The sequence below is a fragment of the Lissotriton vulgaris genome, chromosome 8 (assembly GCF_964263255.1).
Source record: "Lissotriton vulgaris chromosome 8, aLisVul1.2, whole genome shotgun sequence".
In the NCBI taxonomy this organism is placed as follows: Eukaryota; Metazoa; Chordata; class Amphibia; order Caudata; family Salamandridae; genus Lissotriton; species Lissotriton vulgaris.
In genome coordinates, this window is record NC_141696.1 from 571,549,807 (window position 1) to 571,572,821 (window position 23,015).

A 23,015-nucleotide genomic window follows, 5' to 3' on the forward strand; every position below is an offset into this window, starting at 1 on the left:
GACACCTAATTGTATTTTCTGCATCTGCCAGTTTGCCATTTAGGTGTTTCATGTCTGTTTGAATTGCTAAGTTTTCTACTTGCAGTAAATCTGTATTACTTTTTGTAGACTTTGCAAGTTTATGGACTTCAGACGGCTTTTTAAGAATTGTGTCCATTGTGCAGGTCCATATTCATTTTTCCCTTTATTGGAGAGTCCGGCTTGGGATGTTCTGTTTCATTTGAAACTAGACTTAATCTCTTTGTGTGCCATATTTGATATTAAGCCAGAATCCATATAATCACAGTAACGTAGTGTAAAATATGATGTTCGAGTTTAGTAGCATATCTGCTGCAGGTTCAGGCTCTGATGCCGTATTTTTATCTGGAGGATCTGAATGCAGAATCTGGCTTAGAGGTTCGATACTTATATAGTCGCCATCTTGGGTGGGCTCTACTACCAGCGCTTGTTGAAGCTATTTATATACTGGAATTAGTAATGCTATTAGTGGTCTTATACTCAGTTTTTATCAATATATAATCATATATTTATATCATAAGGCAGATGTAGCAGTTCAGAAATTCTTGCTTGTAACAATTCTGGCAATTAATGGAGTGCATATTACTGAGAAGAACATCGCAGCTGTCATCTTAGATTAGGTTCGATAGATGGAAGTGCAGAGCATGGTGCATTTATAATAAGTCAGATAGTACTTATACGAAATTAGTCACATCACACTCACTGGTTGCACAATCGCCTTGGAGATGATCCACGGGGAAATCTCCGTAGCATCTCAATCGGGATAAGGATTGCTTCTCTGTGTCTTGAGTCCGGTTCTCCGTAGACATCATTTTAGGGGTTTCTCCTCATTTCAATACTTCGTCAGCCGGTTGTCCCTTACGAAGGTGTCCTGTTTTTAGAGATGGGTCTACTTTTGGTGCCGTCATGACAGTGAATAGTGCCAGCATGAGATGTAGTGTCATGTTATGCCACCATTTTCCTCTCCATTCAAGCCAGCCATCCCCCCCACCTGCCCCCCCCCCCCCCGCCCCCGGCCTGAAATTTTTAAATGGATTACACGGCAAAAACCAACCCAGTTCTTTAAAAGCATTCATTGTGTTTAGGTTGGACTGGCAAATTGGCAAGTGGTATTACTACAGAAGAGTGCATTTTACATGGTGTGTAATGCTACAGAAGTAGACCTATCACACATCTTATAACTGGAAAACAGTTTAGCACCTGGAAAATGTGCTCTAAGATCTGTAGAGAGCTGGCCTGATGAGAACATTAATAAAAATGATACATTATGAAGTTGTACAATTGTTGAAAAAGGCCAAGACATATACCAATATTTAAATTATTCATGGAGTCTTGTTTAGTGTTGGCACTCCACTTTACTTCCTCTATAGAGAACTTGCATACAGTTGATTTCATCTTCACATAGTTAATAGTGTTGTACCTGTCTTTAGAGGGTGACGAGTGGAGTGCTTGATTTTTCTCCAACAAATATTGCACAACCGTGGAAGGGCCAGGTTGCGGCCTAAACCCATAGCTAAGCTTCGTTGCCCACACTTCCCATCACCACCAGCTATACTTGGACGTATTTGTTTACCTGTTCGCTGTGATTCTGTGTTCATCCGATTGTCCCAAAATGTTTTAGGTCTACTGATTTATTATAAAAACAGATGTGAGTTGAAATAAATGATGTACTGTGTGGTTTGGGCTTGTGAACACCAAATCACTATGCCTTTTTAGAGAGCTATGTTTGCAAAGTTGTCTCTGTAGTTTAGCATCTCTCATTTAACGTGTTTTGGGATAGTTGTGTGAGGTCGATTGATATGTCATAGGAATTAGGCGTTCCTTTCTGTTCATGTGCTTTCCTCTCCAATCGGGGCTCTGACATAATTTTTTGGGGTTATGGATGGGACTAAGTCGTTTCAAAATTCTTGGTCCACAAGTAATGCCCTCTGTCGAAGCCTAATGAATACATACCACATTAAAATCCACAAATGGCATAAGGCTTGTAGTTAGGCCTAAGTTACCAGTAATTTAGTTCTAGGGAGCCAAACGTAATAATATTCCGGTTCAGAAGTAAACATGTCATACAGATAAATCATGAGGTAAGCCTAAAATGCTGCATCCTGATTTCTTTATAGGCCATGGACACATCATAATCATGTGACTCCATAGTACGTGAATTGTCATCCATATTTATGCTGTTGGTAGACAACTACACACTCTGCAGCATTAATTTGACGTGTCTTCGTATTACCTGTGCTGGCCTTCTCTCTGTAATTTAACCTGGGAATCTCATGGTATAACAATCCATTAGCATTCATCAAACAGGTTTACTCACTGGACGGTAGAAAACAGAGTTTTATGTTGCAAGCAATTGTATCACATAGTTCTGTCGGTTGTATTGTACTAAAGTGCTTTAGGTTAATTTGTTTTTAATTGTTACTACTACGTTCAGTAACTATGTAGCACCACCCAGCTTGTGAACGGTGAACGCATTAGGCAGAGAAGAAGGCAGCAGAATGAGGTTATGGTGCTCTGGAGGTGTACGGGCAGTGCAGAGTGTGGCAGCTGAAAGCTGATAAGCGTGGCTCAAATCCACCCGAGTGACTTACCGCACTCGCCTATAGTCACTATATAGGAAGTCAGCCGGACAGTGGAGAAGAATGAATAAAAGTCTTTATTAGGCCAAACAACACTCATATATGAGAGGGCCCTGTCCGACCTCACTCCTAGGAGTGCGAACGAGAGGACTGACTCTCTGCATCACAGCAATACATTATAATGCAAAACAAGTAGTAAGAGTACGCCCCTAATGGAAAATCCCCGAAACTCGGAGCAATGAACAATGCCATCATACAGCAGGCATCTGCACCTGCAAAGGATACATCGCTATCTCTACTCAAGGCCATGGAGCTAGGCTTCGGCGTCTCTGGGCATGAGAACATTACTGATAAAGAGACTTGTTACTTTCGGCCACAGCAAGCCGAGAAACGAAAACTGCTGTCTTAGTGAATTTCTGTATTCCTGCGGGAGGGGCATATGAGCCAGCAGGAATTTCAGTAATCATAGAAGTTGTATATTGACCAGATAACTTCTTCTTCGGACGTAAATTCGTAGCACACATTGAGCAACATGGAGGGAGGCAATATACACAAAGGCAGCAAGTCAAAATTGCACTTGCTACACCAACCAAACCCATCAATATTTTCCAACCCCAGGAAGAGAAAGCACCCCAGAGCCACCCCTGTAAGGACCATGTCCCATTATCCTGATGTAGTTCAGTCGCTAATCTATGTAATTTCTGTACTGCCAAGTTAACAGTCGGGGCTGAGTCAGGTATATAAACGCAACAAGACGTCCCGATGACGCGACAGGCCCCGCCCCTATCAGCCAGTATGACGTCAAGCACCATCCTGTTCTGGATCGTAAATAATCTCATAGCCTGAATCTCGACAGATATGTTAGTCGTAATGTCAGCTTCAGTGAGAACTACTTTTTCCATCACCCTGGACAGTCGCCTAATAGCCCTGCTGTTAAATATCGGACCCCAGAAAGGCAACAAACCCTTAGAAAAATCAGTCCATTGTTGGTACGAGGTGTCTGTCTGATCAACGTCATCTACCTGAAGCTCCCTCCTTTTACGCTGCTCTTGTGGACTGGGGAATCGACGATGAGTTCTGTGATAATCAGAAGGGGCCACATATACAGGAGGAATCATGTAGGCTAGGCAACACACCCCACCCCAACCCTCGGGCAACCATAAGTATCCATTATCTCTGCACACAAAATATATACTGGGTGGGGCAACCAAAGAGGGGCTGAGAGGCAAACGTATCGATGCTGTCACATTACAGGAACTATTACCCACTTTGATGGGACCCCTTCCCTCTATACAGAAATATGGAGAAGGACCTACCACAGCCAGGGGTATTAAAGACTTGGCACTATCGTTACCCTTCGGGGGGTGTCTGTAAGACAGAGAGGCATTCAATTTCATGAAACTTTCCCTAACTTTGTCAGTATCATTTGGTATCAGAAACCGGCCCAACTTTTTCTCACATGTCTCTATAAATTTCTGGTCAAAACGTCCGTCAGTATATATTCGTCCAAGGGAAGATGGAAGTAGAGGGCGTACTCGCATTGTCATTGTCCACCCCCTATTCTGCAGTCGAGGAGTCAGGGAATCTGGCTGCTGGAAATATTTAACAAGACCTATGAGAGTATACCACCCCACACAACTATTCACAGGCGTCAAAGGGAGGGCAAGGAATCTATCTTTCTTATAGGCAGCAGAAGGCAAAAGCCCACAAACCCAACAATCTGTCAAGTTGGTAGTGGCGTGTGCATGGTGCAAAGTCTTAATAAAAACATTTTCTTTATAGCCTTTTCTCAACATTCTTTCACCATAATCAACAGTAATCATATTATGTTCAGGAACGGCAGTGGGTGTGGGTGCAAACACATGAACGGGGTAAGCTTTATCCAGGAAAAACAATATTCCAAGAGTCACTATAAAAGCAATCAGAATAATAATGATGACCACTATCTTTCCTTTTCGGGGAAGGGCCAACCAGGGAGAATCAGGCACAGGTCTCGCGGGAGCCGCAAAGGGCTGCTCCTCATCAGGAATGGGGCGTCCAAAAGGATACATTCTCAAGAACGTTCAAAATATACCAAAAAACACAAAAAATGAAAAAAACACTTCTACTAATAAAAATAGTCCCAGACAATCCTCAACCGGCCAGAGGGGTTCTTCAACCCTTAAAAAGGGATCTTCTCCCTGTGTCCTTCAAAGCCTCACAGGCAGGCTTTTACCGTCCATACCTTATTCCAACGTCGCTGTTCAACAATTGAAAACAAGAGAGCACTTAATTCGGGCCCCGCACCACTCTATAGTCTCATAACATACAATCTTCGGCTAAACACCAGGGCTCTTACAAGTCCATCCCTACCACTAAATCTTCGTATTCAGAAAGTTCACTAAGCCCTTCTTCCAGTGTTTAGTCCATCATTTTTCAACACTGTTACTTATTTTCTTCGGGGCCTCAAATTGTATCGAGTGCTCCCTGGCACTTCGGGATCAGTGAACAAAGCAGGTGTATCTGTGACAGATGCTGAACTCTCTGGTGTCTCTTCACTAGTACCAACAGGAGTAGTAGAGCTCACTGAATTCTCTATTCCGCTTCGCTCTTCTCCAATCAGTGAAGCATCCGAGAAAGGAGCATACCTTGGGATATTCTCATGCTCTTCGTCAGCAATGCCGTCCTTTACCCACTGGTCATAGGGCAACGGGAGCGGGACCCTCTTCACATGTGAGGCGTGGGTCCACGCCTTCCTGCCTTCCACCCGAAGCGCCGTACGCGTAGTGAGTAGTACCTGGCGTGGCTCCGACCACCTCGGCTCCAGACAGGACTTCCGCTGATATCTTCGGACGACAACCCAGTCCCCTGGGTTGATGGAGTGTCCTGGCCCCTCCGGCAACGGCTTCAGAGTGTCTGCTACCTGCTGATGAATAGAACGAAGATCTTTAGTCAAAGCATACAGATAGTCTGTCAACAAAGGGTATGGTATTTCGGAAAAACATTTAGGCCTGGGCACTCCCCAGATATTGGCCGGGCGGCCGAATACCACTTCATGGGGGGAGACACCCGTTTTTGAGTTCACTGTTACTCTCGTGGAAAGCAAGGCTAAGGGAAGGGCATCTGGCCAACGGAGACCTGTACTCTCACATATTTTGGCCATTTTCAATTTGAGCGTACCGTTAAATCGCTCCACGAGTCCTGCTGCCTGAGGGTGTAAAGCTGAATGAAATTTCTGGGAAATCTGTAAGCCTTTGCATATTTGCTTGACTAGTTCTGCATTAAAGGAGGTACCATTATCACTCCAGATCACCCTAGGTAATCCAAAGCGAGAAAAATACTCCTTTATCAACATTTTTGCAGTAGAAATGGCCGTGCAATCTTTCGTTGCGTACGCTTCCACCCACCTACTAAAGGCGCATACGACTACAAGGACATATTTCAAGTTGTTGACCCTTTCCATTTCAATGTAATCCATCTGAATCACCTCAAAAGGGAATGAAGGAGGTGCAAAGTTTCCCGTTGGGACAGGGGTACCCTTACCAGGATTATGCCTCAAACATACCATGCACTGTCGAACCAAATGAATGGCCACTTTAGAGATATTCTTATTGCTCCACACTGGGTCTAACAATTTACAAATGCCCTTTGCACTAACATGCGCAGGCCCATGCGCCATCGTCACTACTGGAAGAACATATGCATTCGGGAGTAACCATCGTCTCTTATCGGTCACATCTGTCCAACATTCATCCGCATCCAATCGTCCCTGCCCATCCTTCCATGCCCTCAATTCATCTTCTGTCACTTTTCCCTGTATGTTCTTTACACTCTGTACAGTGTCTGAAAACATATGGATATCTGGGACCCATCTAGCTGGTCCTGCCACAAACATTCGTGGTAATTTTTCTCTAGCAGTCTCTTTTGCTGTTTCATCGGCGAAGGCATTGCCTCGTCCTACATCATCCACTATTGTCTTGTGTGCGCTACATTTTATCACAGCCAGTCTTTTGGGTAGTGTCAATGCTGCCAGCAGTCGTAATATCAGTGGGCCATGTTGTATGCGTTGTCCGTGAGAAGTCAGAAATCCCCGTTCTGCCCAAAGTCGCCCATAATTATGAGCCACGCCAAAGGCGTATTGGCTGTCAGTATAAATGTTCACGTCTAGTCCCTCACTCAATTCACATGTTCTCAGTAGGGCTATAATCTCAGCAGCTTGGGCAGAATTGTAAGGTACCCTAGAAGTCTCCACTACTGTCTGTAATGTTGTTATTGCATATGCTGCTGTCGATGTACCGTCTGGCAATTTAAAACAGGACCCATCCACATACAACTCCCCGTCTGGTTCGTCCAAGGGCCTGTCTGTCAGATCCACCCTCCCCTTCGTCTCTTCTTCAGTCTTAAACAGACAGTCATGTATGTCATCGTCTTTTGTATCTGTGGGGATAGGTAACAATGTGGCCGGATTCAGTGTTGCGCACCTTTTGATCGTAACATGAGGTGCAAAAAGAGTCATCTCATAACCCGTAAGACGAGCACTAGTTAAGTGCTGCGTCTGTGTCCTGTTCAACAAAATGTCCACAGCATGCGGTACCATGACCGTGAGATCTGATCCCAATACGAGCCCTGCCGATTGTCTTATGGAGACCGCAGCAGCCGCCGTGGCTCTCAGACAACTCGGCAGCGCTCTTGCCACATTGTCAAGCATTGCAGAGAAGTAAGCGCAAGGTCTCTGTTTCCCCCCGTAACACTGAGTTAAAACAGACAACGCGCAACCTTCCGCCTCATGTACGTAAAGAACAAAAGGCTTCTGGTAATCAGGTGTTCCAAGAACAGGCGCAGAACATAAAGCCGTTTTTAATGACTCAAACGCTTCTTGACATGCGGGGGTCCAGGGTAGGGGTTCGCGCACTTCCTTGGTAGTCAGATACAATAGGGGTTTTGTTAGTAACGCATAGTTAGGTATCCACTGGCGACAATACGATGTTATGCCCAAGAACGCGCGCACCTCTCGCTGCGTGTTAGGTACCTTCATGTTATTAATAGCTTTTATGCGCTCTGGCGTCAATCTCCTCCCCACTTTCGAAAGGAGGTGACCGAGGTAGGTTACCTCCGTTCGACAGTATTGAAATTTTGGAAGGGACACTTTATGCCCTCTTTTAGCCAAATGGTGGAGTAATTTCACAGTAGCATTCCGACAACCCTGCTCGTCGTCCGATGCTATTAGGATATCATCCACATATTGCAACATGACGTTGCCAGGTGGAAGTTCCAGTTCATCCAATTGTGCCTTCAATGCTTGACTATATATGCTCGGACTCTCAGTGTACCCCTGAGGAATTCTCTTAAAGCGGAAGCTTCGGCCAGCCAATGAGAATCCGAAGAGATAATGGCTGTCCACATGTACTGGAATACTGAAGAAAGCATTTTTCAAATCTAGGACAGAGAAATATTTCGCAGAGGGGGGTATCATTGTCAATATTGTAGTGATGTCCGAGACCACCGGGTACTGTGGCTCCACTACTCTATTTACGTGTCGCAAATCAATCACAAATCTATAAACATCAGGAGTATTATCAGTAGCTTCAGGTGATCGTCTTTTGAGGATGGGTAAAATAGGGCTGTTACATATGTTCGAATCAGTCTCTTCCACTACACCGGACCGTATTAAATCTTGTATTATTTGTAACAGGGCCTTCTCTCCCTCCCTAGGAATCCTGTACTGGGGAACCCTGGGTAATTTCGCTCCCACCTTCACTCTTATTGTCACCGGGGCAATATCCATTTTACCTACATCTGTATCATTGACAGCCCACAAGCTGTCGGGTATGCCTTGAAATTCAGGTGGTAATGGGTCATCTTTCGAAAAACACTGCAATGGGCGGGCGACGTTCGGGCCCAAAGTGAGGTACACGCCATCCGGGGAACAATAGATGGTGGCGTGCAACCTTTTCAATAAATCTAAGCCCAGCAAATTTTCCCCACAATTTGATGTCAATAGAAACGGTGAATCAACAGTGAAAGGGCCAATCGTTAACGTGAGAGGTTTAGAAATGGGGCTAATCACCGGAGTTCCTGCGAAACCCACAGAGATGTTATTTTTGCCAGACAGAGCCGCCCCTGGGACCCGAGAACGAGCCACTGAACTTTTCATTGCACCCGTATCCACTAGAAATTTTTGTTGAGACCCCAATAAGTCTGCTTCGACATAGGGTCCCCTCTGATCAACTTCCATAAGTACTGGTCCCATGCTCTGTCCTACGCTGTCCTAGTTGTGGGAGAACCCTGTCAAATCGTCCACTGAGTAATCATCGTTATAGTACTGACCACCACCCCTCTGCAACTGTTGTCTGTCTGTACCATTGTCAAAGTAATTTCCTCCCGGTCTCCCGCCTCCTTCTGATCGTGCAGCCTGTCTCCCAAAATCACCACCTCTCCCTCGTCCTCGTCCTGGACCAGCATTCGACTGAAACAGTGGGCAGTCCCTCCACCAATGCCCCTCCTGCTTACACTTCGCGCACTGATTCGGCCCCAGCCTTTCCCTACTCTCACCTCTCCCAAAGCCGCCCCCTCGACTCGGCGCTACACCCCTTCCTCTGCCTCTAGCCACTTGCTGCAACAAAACTCTTGTTTTTAGATCCTTAGCCTTCTTTTCCTGTTTATCCTTACTTTCATTTTCTCTGTGTTCATAATACTGTGCCATGCTGAGAATACCCGAAGGAGAGGACGTTGTCCACGTGCTCTCCGACGCTTGCAGTCTTGCTGAAATTTCAGGCAATAAGTTCATGGCAAACCTATTAACAAAAAGCCGTAACCCGCCATCTTGTGACACATCTTGCCCACTAAAATCTATGAACGTTTCCTCAAACCTCGTAAAGAAGTCCGAGACTGCCTCATCCTTTTTCTGCTTACAAGCCGTCAACTTGTCCCAATCTACCTTTTTCGGGGGAACGAGGGAATGCATATATTTTATTATGCGCCCTGGTAAAGCTAAAATCTCAGCCTTCGGCTTCTCCCCTGGCTTACGCTCCTTATCCCAGTCCTGCAACTCCTGCCACGTACCTCCTAACTCCTCCGCATGGTCAGTGCCTTTTACTTGCCGCCACACATCAACTGGGACCAAAAGCCCGAAAAACAACTCAACATCAGCTAAAGTCATTACAGTGGAAGACGCGGCTTCCGTTAGCTCTTTATAGTAGGCAGTCGGGTTCTTTCTAGAATCTGGTAGCTGAGCCTTCAATGATAGTACCTCACTTCTCTTCCACGGCGTATACACCCACTGCTCCTGGAAATGCGCATCTATCCTGTCCCTAGTGACAGCCCTTGTGACAGGATCTACCACCTCGGGGATCTCGGGATGAAAGATAGGGTGCACCTCGCGCATAGGATGTAGACCTGGGAAATGGGGCATGCCCGTAGAGGGTAGTTCATTTCTGTATTGTAATAGGGCACGTAGACTACTCATCACTTCTTTTACCCCGGTATTCGTTCTATAGGCTCCGGCCAGTATGTCTCGCAACACAGCTGGAGCCACACCTCCATACCCCTGTTCCCATAGCGGTATCAGTACATTTGACATATGCCACAAAGCGTGCTGTTGCATCAAGGGCTCAAAATCCTTCATAGTGGACCAAATATCTTCAAATGAATAAATATTATTCCTGGCCCACTGACATGCCTGATTAGCCACCATACTCTTCTCATCTAAACCAACCGTAGAACGTGTAAGCAACTTCCGTACCTGCGAGAATAATCCGCTACCTGCGCCTCGACTCGGCGTTAGCATCTCCTGACTGGGGGTGGTACTAGCTGAAACAGTAGGGAGTGCTAAAGAAAATTGGGAGGGTGCGGGTGAAGTGGTCTGGAGTAATGAAACAAGGGGTGTCGAGGGCGAGGGTTGTTGGGGGGCACTTGCTGAAGGGCCCGGAACTCCACTATTGGGGGCTGGAACTGGCAAGGAGGGATACAAGGGTTGTGGGGCATAAGGGGGAGGGGGTCGGGTATTCAAAATGTCTTCCATCTCATCTAGGTCGTCCTCTCGCACTACATAACTTTTATTTTCTTTCAACCTACAAAGTCTATCTGAGCGCTCCATACGCAGCGCATTCTCGTTTCCAACCTGCTCTCTCGCCTTCTGCGCCATAGTCTGGGTGGACTTTTTATACTCCTCTTTCTCGTCTCTCAGTTTGCGTTTCCTGGCCTCTTTCTGCCACACTCGCAAAGAATCAAACATACTCTGACGGCTACGCCTAGCAAACAATTTGTCTTGCAAATAATCCAATTTGGCTTCATCGAAAGAACCCGTTAAAGGCCACTGTAAATCCACATTATCGGCAGTGTACCGGTGCCACAGAGTACCAAACAAAATCGGGACCAATCCATGCTTGACATACATATCAAAGCTCGGAGTGCCTTCAGGGGGTGCAGGTTGGCTCTCGGCCAGTCTAGTATCTGAGGGTCGACAACAACATCCAAAACATCGTAACTTACTAAAACACGGCATCTTTACTTCAGTGTGAAAGAAACACTTCTCCACAGACTACGTTACCTTGAGTCGCTAGCTCGAGCTCGTTCGTACACACATACAAACATACATTAGGAAACCACACACGCACATTTATAATACCTCCAAACACGTGTTACCAAATGGGACAAGGCCCGTCGACCAAGTCCTGGGGAACCTGGACTCTACCGCAGACCGAACAGTACACTAACTGTTCTGAGGATGGGGAAACAAATCCGCTCCCCGCGCGGCACTACGGATCACTGCGCACTTTACCACGGGTGACCCAGGACTCACCTCCACTGAACCGCCACTCTAGGAGTTCAGGGCAAGCACCGGAGTCCACCCGCAATGAGCCACGCCTTCACCACAGTACCACCCGGTCGGATCTCTACAAACAGTACATCTAGAAATTTCCCCCAACCCCGTCAAGTCTGTCAGAGTGCCTGCTCGCACTCTGAGTTCCCCGGAGCACACTAGCCCCAGGAGCACACCGGCTCCTCAAACCACTGGAGACACCCTAGTCTCCCGGAACACTCCAGTTCCTGAAACAATCACAGGTGGACCACTCACCTTCCGTAGGCGGCACCGACCTCTACCGTTCTCCACCTCCGGCTGCCAGGACCAACACGGTCAGCTTCAAGTTCCGCCTTCTGGACCCCGGCGTAAGATCCGAACCGGGACCTCTCCCGATCAGCAGGGTGGGGCAGCGCTGCGAGAACCAAGCTCGGCATCAGATGGGTACCCGGGCCCACCGTGCCGACCAGCGGGTCCCCGGTCTTCTGCTACCCACTTACGGGTGAGAAAGATCCTTATCGCGGGGTCCCTATTCGGGCGCCATCTGATAAGCGTGGCTCAAATTCACCCGAGTGACTTACCGCACTCGCCTATAGTCACTATATAGGAAGTCAGCCGGACAGTGGAGAAGAATGAATAAAAGTCTTTATTAGGCCAAACAACACTCATATATGAGAGGGCCCTGTCCGACCTCACTCCTAGGAGTGCGAACGAGAGGACTGACTCTCTGCATCACAGCAATACATTATAATGCAAAACAAGTAGTAAGAGTACGCCCCTAATGGAAAATCCCCGAAACTCGGAGCAATGAACAATGCCATCATACAGCAGGCATCTGCACCTGCAAAGGATACATCGCTATCTCTACTCAAGGCCATGGAGCTAGGCTTCGGCGTCTCTGGGCATGAGAACATTACTGATAAAGAGACTTGTTACTTTCGGCCACAGCAAGCCGAGAAACGAAAACTGCTGTCTTAGTGAATTTCTGTATTCCTGCGGGAGGGGCATATGAGCGAGCAGGGCCCGCAGGCACAGAGGGATACACAAAATGGTGGCACACAGGCTAAGCTAAGAAACTAATATGGTCACACGTACATTTGAATATAAGTAAGGAGCAAGTAAAATAATTCTGCATGGGTGCATATACGAACTTCATCAGTTAGCCATATGATGCTAACTCACACATCATCAATGGGTAGTTAGGGTATCGAAAAGTGAATTCTATCAAAGCTAAAGCCAGCAGTCCATGGTACTCGCAGTCATGGTCGTGGAGGTGTGAGTGACTGGGTGGTGCAAGATGTCGGTTTAAACAGATGCCCCCTGTTTCGTTCACAAAGCAGATAGAAGGTTGGTCATGGTCTGGATGTGGGCTGAGAGCAACCACTGTTCTTCAGAAGGCCCTCCTTCAGCGTGTCAGTTTGTCGCTTGGAATGGATAGTGGTATGGCTCTGATGGTGCGTGTTAGTTTGTGGTTGCCCATGCTGCCCGTTTGTTGGTGCTGTGTGCACGAACTTTGGGTGTAACAGTTTGTAAGAGATGCATGCATATTTGAATTTGATTTGGAAGCATGGTAGGAGCTAGAGTAAATGATAGGTAAACATTCTCTGACGCACTGACTGACGCACAGGCATGTGTGCCTGGTATCTCAATGGCAGGCATCGTAGGCAGGGGGCCTGTGCACAGTAACCCAAAAGCAATTATTCTGTGGCACAGTAGCTGATGAGCAAAGTGACCATGCTACATATGTTTTTGGCAAGAGTTCTATACTGGTAGGAAGTCATTATGCTCACAGCAGTTCAGGGGCAAGCATTGTGTACACAGTTGAACCGCTCGACAGGCACTGGCGCACACTAGTCTACGCAAAGTACCTTCCTGACACATAATAAGATATTCTAACATAGTACTAGTACCATCTACTATTATGCGGTCAAAAAGAATACATTTTAGTCACCATGAAACCTCAAAGGACTCCATCAATGAAAGCCATAAACTGCTGTCTTTACATTTGCTGATTAACCAATTGCATTTATGAACATTTCTTTCAGGTAGTAGACACCCTAGCGAGGAGACCCCTGCCCTTCCGTTTCAACCAGAGGCACTCATAGTCTGCGTTAAACATTCTGGAAATATCTTTTAACAAAAAGTATGGGAACTGTTATTGTAAAATTTAAAACAATTCGAATTGTCTAGTGTGCCGCCTCAAACAATGCCCCAATGAGATATCTTTGGTCATAAGTCAACAGCCAGGCAGACCGTTTTGCTGAAGATAAAATTACATCTGTTTCATGAGCTCATTGCCATTTCACAGAAATAATTTTTGGAGAAGTATGACAATGGTTATTGTTTGGACTCACTTTGTGAAAACGAGTTCTAAAGAGCTTTGTATTGAAATCTGTAGAAGCTGCTTTGTAGTTGTAAAATCACTCTTTCGCCTTATTAAAGATCTGTCAGCAGCCTAACACATTGCCAAAATTGGTTAAAACTGGTTTGAAGTAATCGTATCGGGTTTGACTATTATGTGTAAAAGGCAAAACCGATTGCTCTATTTTATTGCATTGGGTCTAAGCATAGCCCCCCATTGTTTGAAGTGTTAGCCACACAAGTTGACCTGTTAGCACCCAACCTCATACCCCCAAACCTGAAGTTCAGGTCTAGCAGCACCCCTGGTGTTACTGTTTACGTTTTGGGACCAAAAGTTTAATTGAAGGGCTTTAGTTTCGAAATAATGAGAGCCTTTGTGAAATTGACAGTGTGGTGCATCCTTTCACACAGTCTCCCAGAAATCTATTTCTAAAACCAAAACTGTGCAACAAGAATATAATGGCTATATCGTTAAGGGAGCACACTTTTAGTTAGAGACGATAAAATATGTTTTAATTATGTTTTACAATAGCGTGGCTACTGTTCAGCATGGCTAAATGTTAGTGGCATAGAGGATAGTGGAGTGAAGTGACGTAGAGTGATGTGGAGTTGAGTGATGTAGAGTGGAGTGGCAGAGTGTCATAGAGTGGAGTGGCATAAAGTGGAGTGGTGTAGAGTGTCAAAGAGTGGAGTTGTGTAGATTGTTGTAGAGTGGAATGGGGTGTTGTGGAGTAGAGTTTCATGCAGTGTCATATAGCAGACTGACATAGAGGGCTGTAGAAAGGAGTGGGGGGATTGTCATGGAGTAGAGTGTCAAAGTGAAGTGGTGTAGAGTGGAGTAGAGTTTTGGAGACCGGAATGGAGTACAGTGACGTGGAGTGAAGTAGCGTAGAGTGGAGTAGGTATTCTAGAGTTGAGTGGCATAGAGTGACAGAGTGAAGTGTTGTAGAGTGCTGGGTTGTCGAGTATTGTGGCGTAGAGTGGGGCAGAGTAGAGTAGAGTGGCAAGGAATAGAGAAGAGCTTTCCAAACTGTGTGCCCCGACACAATACTGTGTTGCCTGCAAATGGTGGGTGTGTCGTGGGATGACACCGGTAATAATGGGCACTTAGCACATAACTGCTGCTAATTCAGAGGCATTCCTTTGAAAGAGTGTCCGCAAACACCACCACAGCAGCGCGGACTCCGAGACACTCTATGGGGGCCGGGCGATTCACAACAAAGCCTCATTAACAAGTAAAGGTCTTTTAAAGACCTGCACAGTACTGGGGTGCAGCTGTGTGTGTGTCCAGGAAGCTGTCTCTGCCCAGGCTGACACACACGCGGGGTGAAGTGACCGAGGATGACAGACAGAGGGTGACAGACAGAGGGAGATAGAGGGAGGAAGAGAGACAGAGGGAGGGGAGACAGAGAGAGGGAGAGAGAGAGGGAAACAGAGAAAGAGGGAGTCAGAGAGGGACAGAGAGGGAGGGAGACAGAGAGAGAGAGAGACCGAGGGTGACAGACAGAGAGAGAGGGAGACAGAGAGGGAGGGAGGGAGAGATGGAGGGAGACAGAGGGCAACAGAGGGAGGAGGGTGACAGAGGGAGGAGGGTGACAGAGGGAGGGAGACAGAGGGAGGGAGACAGAGGGAGGGAGACAGAGGGAGGGAGACAGAGAGAGTTGGAGACAGAGAGAGAGGGAGACAGAGGGAGGGAGACAGAGAGGGAGGGAGGGAGTGAAGGAGGGAGACAGAGGGCGACAGAGGGAGGAGGGTGACAGAGGGAGGAGGGTGACAGAGGGAGGGAAACAGATGGGGGAGACAGATAGAGGGAGACAGATAGAGGGAGACAGATAGAGGGAGACAGATAGAGGGAGACAGAGGGAGGGAGACAGACAGAGGGAGACAGACAGAGGGAGGGAGACAGAGAGAGAGGGAAACTGTGGGAGACAGAGGGAGACAGAGGGAGGGAGTCCGGGGTAAACAGAGGGAGGGAGAGGGATACAGAGGGAAAGTGAGAGGGAGACAGAGGGCTGCATCTGCCTAAATAAATTCCATGGTGGGCATGTCTTCATCAGTTCTGAATTGTACATAATGTTACTCTATGCTTGCTGAAGTCAGTCCCTTTACGGCAATCCTAGGAGGCTGGTCAGACTGGACTCCGCTTGAGTGTACCTGAATAAAATATACTTGGTTTATATTCCCTACTGTCTGACCAACTCTTCATTTGTATGGAAGGCTGAGAGGTGGTCACGAGAGACCCGGGTGCCCCTAATCGGCTCACTTCCTTTAGTGGCAGAGAGTAAATTATAGTATTGCATAGTGTAGTGGTGTAGAGCGGATTATGCATGATGTGGTAATGCAGTGCTGTTACAGACATATTTTCAATTGAAATGACCATTACAATTGCAGACATACAGATTTTCGGATGAAACCATACAGCACACAAATGATAATGTGTGGAAATGGCATCACCTAGTGTATTGATTTGTTTTGATCATATAAAATATTATTTTCCTCCACGCTTCTGAGTTAGAGAAAAATATGCTTCATTTGTGCTTTCCTAATTCTGATATATTCTGAAATACTTGCACAATTCATTTACATTTTGTTGTGTGCTAGAAAATAATAAAAGCCTAAATCCTTACCTTTCACATCCCCAGCACTGAGCAAGGTTGTCACTTAAATGCTCTCACTTTGCAGTCAGAAAAAAGTAAACACCAAGCTCCCTGGAAGACAGAGCCTAACATTGAACCTCTGTCTTTGCACAGCAAATGTGACAGATAAAACCAAAACTTAAAGGCTTGTGTATTGCTCATTCACTTCTGAACTCCAGCATGTTTATTAGGGGGGCTCTCAACTCCCCTACTTCCAGCACCTGTGGCATGGGGTGGTATTGAAGAAGTAGAATACGTTGTGCTAATAGTAAAGAGCACTGGTCAAAATAAACAAGCTTGTAGACAGAACATTTCCTCACAGGCATGCAAGATTGATATACAGGCAGAGATTTCAAAGAAATGCAGCACGTTTATTGCTATGAACTTGCATAAATGTGACCACTAATAAATGTGTACTCTCCGGGAGTGCCTCACAAAGTAGAAAAAAAGAGTTCCCAGAATGCGAGCACTCGAGGAAGAATATTGGTGGTAAACAAGCTGTGCTTCATGTGTACAAAGACATGCTGGGCAGCCAAAACAAATAAAGCCACACAATCTAAAGCAAGCAAATGTGAGTAACAAAATGGCAAGCCGATGGTGAGCAATAGATGGAATGTATTCACAGGGAAGCTTTCAGCATGTCCTCAATACGTCTTTGCAGCTAGACAGCTGGTCAATCTGGTAGGGTAGGATTCGACCTAAAAAGGAGGATTGGCAAAACAAAATATTTGCCTAAGATTACCAAGTTTGGTTAAGCATGGTTCTCTGATTTCTCTTTGTAAAAATCAGCCACTAAATTGGTACCTATGTGTCTCTCCTTTATTACCTCAAATTTTTTTTTCAAAGGGTTTTTTATTAGGTTTTCAACAGACAAAACAAAACAAAAAACAAGGCAAAACGTTAATGCTAGTGTTTTAGATTTTTGCATGAGAGTAGAGCAAGGGTGGCAGGCAAAAGCCTCATGAGCGGTCTTCTCATTTTGGACTTGAGGTTCCAAGAGGACGGACCATGAGCTGAGCCCAAGTCCAGCATCTGGCTCCAGCCTTGCTTAATCTTTAAGTGGTTTGCCCATCTCTACTTAGGGTAGACAAAGCATTCATTGGATTGCTGCCACTAACTGACACCTCTATTTATGGTCGCCATTGCATTTTCTAAATAGAAAACAAACGGCGTCTTAACAATTGTCACATGTACACTGGTTCTTATTGAATGATGGGTGCTGCCTTAGCCCCCAGAGCTACATAATTGGCTATGATGATGGGCAATTTCAACCACCTGAGTGCCTGCTGTGGAGCTGGGTGCGCCAGTCACACATTCTTTTCCTGGTAAATGTAATGCAGAGTTGTAGTATAGTAAAGTGCTTCAAAATAACACTGATGAGTTGGGTAACAGTAACAACCCACTGAAGAATGGAAGAGACAACTGAGTTTGTGGTGTTTGTGTTTTAGTAGGAGAAGGTCAGTCTGAACATATGACAAAAACACCAATTACTCAAAGAGACCTGTTCACCAGATGTAGAAAGCTTGACCAATACTTGGCTAAAAAGAAGTCTCCATCAGCCCACCCATTTGGCGGAACTTCTTCATTTGGAAGACTATGAGAGGAAGGTCAAATGTAGCCAAACGTTGCTCCAAGGCTAACATTGATAGATACCTGACCTAATACTCTCAGTGATTTCAGCCACAGTAGTTGTTCAAGACATGAGACAACTGATGGAGTGCAGTGTGAGTGATAAACAAGTGCAGTTAAAAATGACTATGAGGACAAAAAATGAGTTTATTGGGTATTGTCCAAATGCCATAGGATGAAATAGATCGCCTGACAGTGTGGAACAAATTTACTGTCTCCTGGCGAATAGTGAGGTCGACACGTTAAAAATAAAGAATTGCCTTAGTAAAGTTACATAATGAATTGGCATAGTCGATCCAAATATAGACATTGACTTTTTGACTTTTTCATCTCTATACTCTGTTACGATAAGTTTGACCTCGGTAATGACAGAGTCTTTTTTGTTTTAGGAATGAAGACTATGTTCTCACCTACACACACATGGAAATCATTTCTGGTAGGGTGGTAATAAACCACTGATCTATTCAAACTTTTCATGTGTAAATTAGTATTATATACATTCACATTGTTTGGATTGCTTTCCTTGCAGTAGCATTTAGCAACTTTTAGGTCCTGAAGAAAGCCGGGCTAGTTAGCTATACGGCTGAAACATGTCGACCTCACTATTCGCCAGGAGACAGTAAATTTGTTCCACACTGTCAGGCGATCTATTTTATCCTATGGCATTTGGACAATACCCAATAAACTAATTTTTTGTCCTCATAGTCATTTTTAACTGCACTTGTTTATCCCTCGCACTGCACTCCATCAGTTGTCTCATGTCTTCAACAACTACTGTGGCTGAAATCACTGAGAGTATTAGGTCAGGTATCTATCAATGTTAGCCTTGGAGCAACGTTTGGCTACATTTGACCTTCCTCTCATAGTCTTCCAAATGACGAAGTTCCGCCAAATGGGTGGGCTGATGGAGACTTCTTCTTTTTAGCCAAGTATTGGGCAAGCTTTCTACATCTGGTGAACGTTTTTTTTTTGAGTAATTGGTGTTTTTGTCATATGTTCAGACTGACCTTCTCCTTGTATTGGTGCAAGTCTTTGATTAGGGGTATGGAGTAAAGTCGGTCTATAAATACTATTCCCTAGACCCTCCCACACATATATTTTTTGTTTGTGTTTTAGTCACTTACTCGCCGTATTTCGAGATTATTGTTTGATTGGACCGATATCTTGTTTCTGACAGCCTCTTGTTGGTTTAATTTTCAGATGAAATCATGCAGCAGGATGCCTTTCCCCTGTGTGCTGCGGATATTGAGGATCAGCTGAAGAAGCAGTTTGCCTATCTCTCAGGTGAGGACTGAAAGTCCATCTCTTCTAATGCTCCAAGCTGCTGATTGTATGTTTTTCCCAAAAAGCTCCTTCGGGCATTGTCTTTTTAAAAAAAAATGTTTTTATTTGTATTTTGGACCAAACAAAAAACGGAGAAAAACATATCACAATCGGTTGCAGTCGTGCAGAGGCCAAAACATACAGTCCACATCACATATAGTCCCACATCGTCATCCCTTCAGGCAACTCGAACCTGCAAGTCCCACCCATACACTGTTCTTCTCTGCAGTGTCTCATGTTTCTTCCCCTTCTGGAGCGCTCGAGGACGGGCGAGCCGGCAGTCACGGCTAGGGTCAAAGGAAGAATCCCTTGAAGGCCTGCTAACCATCGCCCAGTCTTCCATCTAGTCCATAATAAGCCCTCCATTTGCCTCATACCCTACGGAACTCTCTCAGGCAGCTTCTCACCTTGTAGGTGACCCTCTCTCTGCCGCAATATACATATCCATTCCCGCCTTCCATTCTCAGAGCTGGGATGATGCTGCCTCTCTCCATGTTCAAGCTATGTCCCGTTTCGCCACGACCAGAGCTATCATGGTAATAAATGAGCTGCGGGTGGCCTAAATCTACATCCCCAATGCCCAACAGTATGAATTTAGGGTCCAGTGGTAATGTAATTTCTAAAACCTTGCTCAATTTCTTAACACCGTTTCCCAGTAGGTCTGTATTTCGGAGCAGTCCCAGATGGTATGATAGAAATCTCCCTGTGTATGGCCACATCTTAGACAATTTGGGTCACTAGAGTCTCATACGGTGAAGCCGGGCCCTAAAATAGTAGACTCTGTGTAGTATCTTATATTGAATGAGACGAATACAGGATTTGATGGCCACCTCTCGATGGTGCATTAAGGCTGCTTCCCAGTCTATGTTCTCAAGTGTACCAAAGTTGAGTTCCCAGGACTCCCTCAGTCTCCCCAACCTGTCTGGTGCATTATTATTCAATGTCCGATATATGTCAGTGACACTGCCTTAGTAAGTATGTGTTCCTGTAGTAGGCATCCCTCTAATGGTGCATACTCCGGCAGCGAGGAGGATAACGAGCCCTCCGCCTGCCAGGCATGTTGAAGTTGCACATACTTCAAAAACTGAGAGGTGTGCAACCCAAAGTCTGTCTGCAGCTCACGAAAACTTTTAAGTTTATCCTTGGTCATAATGTCCCCTATGGTAGAAATGCCTATGTTGTCCCACCCCTCAAATCCCTTCAGTTTGTGGACTTCTTTTAAACAGGAACAGTGCCAAAGAGGTGTCTGTTTAGTAGGTTTGCGAGCCAACCCCAGGGCCTTCAACGCTCTGTCCCATACCTCTAGCGTGACTTGTGTGGCCGGTAGAAGTCATCCCTTACCCCGTCCCCTATAGAGATAATACATGCACATGCGGGTCGCCATAGTGTCTCTTTCCAGCCTATAGGTGGGGTGGTCCACTGTGGCTTGTAACCATTTGTTCACCAGGGTTAGATGTTCCGCCCAGTAATAGGCCTCTATATCAGACAGCAAGATCCCCCCCATTGTACTGATTGCGGTGTAATGTAGTCAATGCAATCCTCGGTTGCTTCCCAAGCCATAGAAGAGAACGTAATTCCGCATCCACCGTCCGAAAGGTCTGACGTGAGAGGGGGAAGTACTCATTCTGGATGGCGTAAAGGAAACCGGGCAGAGTAATCATCTTAAACCTAGTCGCCCAGCCTAGGATTGTGAGGGGAAGAGATTTCCATCTCTGTGCATCTGCTGCAAAATTGGTTATGGCCCGTTGTATGTTTCTCCGGTACAAGATCCTCCTGTCTGTGGTAAGGTAAATCCCTAGATATGTAAACCCAGTATGTGCTATCTGTAGGGCCCCAGGGAGAGTGGGCCAAGCAGCCTGGGCTCTTAGGCTGTATATGACGGACTTGTGCCAGTAACCCGAGTAGGCCCCATAAAGGTCCATGACCTAGAATAAAGCGGGAATCGTGATAGTTGGGTGGGTAATATAGAGCAAGATGTAATCCCCATAAAGCGAGATCTTCTCTTCCCCAGTATCTGTTGGTGTAATTCGGAACCCCCGAATCTCAGAGCACTACCTAATCACCTTCGGGCTTTGTCTTGTTTGGCTCTGACTGCCAAGCTTGAAATCAAGAATAAGGGACATTAAAGGAAGCCTGCTTTACAAGATGTATTATTATGGAAAATGATATATAGCTTGAATACAGATTCTGTGAATATTGGCAAGATATAGGTTTCTCTTAGAAATACAGGTGTATGAATGTTAACATGGTACCAACAGTTAGTTCATCAACCTCAATTAAGAGCATCCTGAGGTTGGATGCAGTAATTATTGCACCCGATAAAATATGACACCAAGGTGCTCTAAATTAATCTGGTGTTGAATCTGGTGTGAAAGTTACTCTTCTGAGCTTTGCCTGCATAATATATAATAGAATGCAGATTTTGGTGATTTCCATACCAGAAGTCATATATCCTGTTACTTGCCAGCCATTTTCTCCAGTAAATTTTTGTAGGTTTTCCCTACCAAAATTTCCTGAGGTAAGTTGTGATGATCCGGGGTTTATGGCATAACTCCTAATTCGGATATGTATGGTAACTGGAGCTACCGCACGTACTCGAGTTAACCAGGGCATGGGCATGCAGGGCAATGGACTTACCTTTGAATATGTGCACTGTAAGAACTTAAAGCTGAGGTTCGTATTGGTGTAGAGAGTATAAGAGTTTGATATAGGGGTGCCTCTGAAAGTTTACAGTCCTCCGGATGCCACAGAACATGTGGGATGGAAGGAGGAGTACCAACTTCCCATAGGTAATAGAGGCGTACGTGTTGTCCACAAAGGCGCCAATGAATGTTTGCAGAGTATGACCTTAAAATAGTGATTTCCATGAGTGCTGGCAGAGCTAATAGCTTCTCGTAGAAGTGACTCTGAATGTTTGCAGTGTACCTGCTCTCATATAGATGCCTATAATTGTTGGAAGGCACCAAGTCCTATAAATCATACTAGTGTCATAAATATATAACTGATCTGCAGGAAGCACGTGATGTGTACCATTGGCTCACAGGATGATGTGCTGAAGAGGGTACAATGGCTAGAGAGAATTGGGTCAAAGCAAGGGAAAGAAGTAAGAAAAATAAGCGGACATAAGGAATAAAAGGAAATAGTTCCTCAAAAGCTCTGGCAGAAGCCATCTTCCCAAGCACGACTAAGGAAGACCAAACAGGTTATATTATACTGATCAAATGATTACAAAGAGGTGAGATACAGCATGTGACCTAACTGGAGCTAGTTGATGCTCCCACATTAGGTTTTGTTTGGTAATGTATAGATGGGCAGTAACCTTGGGTGTGATGTCCCTATTGTTACCTCGACACTTTGGGATGACAGCGAGGTACCAGACTGCAAATTGGAAATTGTTGGGCCTGGATAAACTACACAAGCCTGACATTCGGGAGGGCCCTTTCCAACCTTTCTTTTTAATTCTTTTGAGTGTTTTGTTTAAAGGGGCAGGGCGCTCTTTGTGGCAAATGTCACATGTAACATAGCCTGCCATTCAGCCAGAGCCTAATATTGGGCTAGCAGCATTTGGCATGCTAAGATTTTTATATCCCAGAATGCGAAGATCTGTCAACAAAAGACAGAACTGCCTGAGGGTGTTGCGTTACACATGACACCTGTCACTTGGCAGCCACACTCATGGGTGATAATAAC

General features: G+C 45.5%; 1 protein-coding gene across 18 annotated transcripts in view; it reads left to right on the forward strand.

Annotated features, from left to right (window-relative positions):
- Positions 1 to 23,015, forward strand: part of MCF2L (MCF.2 cell line derived transforming sequence like) — a 1,277,242-nt gene that overhangs the window by 697,507 nt on the left and 556,720 nt on the right. For all 18 annotated transcript variants that reach the window (XM_086934397.1, XM_086934395.1, XM_086934398.1 and 15 more), the window contains one exon: positions 19,203 to 19,286. In XM_086934397.1, the coding sequence (XP_086790523.1) occupies positions 19,203 to 19,286 (84 nt within the window). The remainder of the gene's footprint in view (positions 1 to 19,202; positions 19,287 to 23,015) is intronic.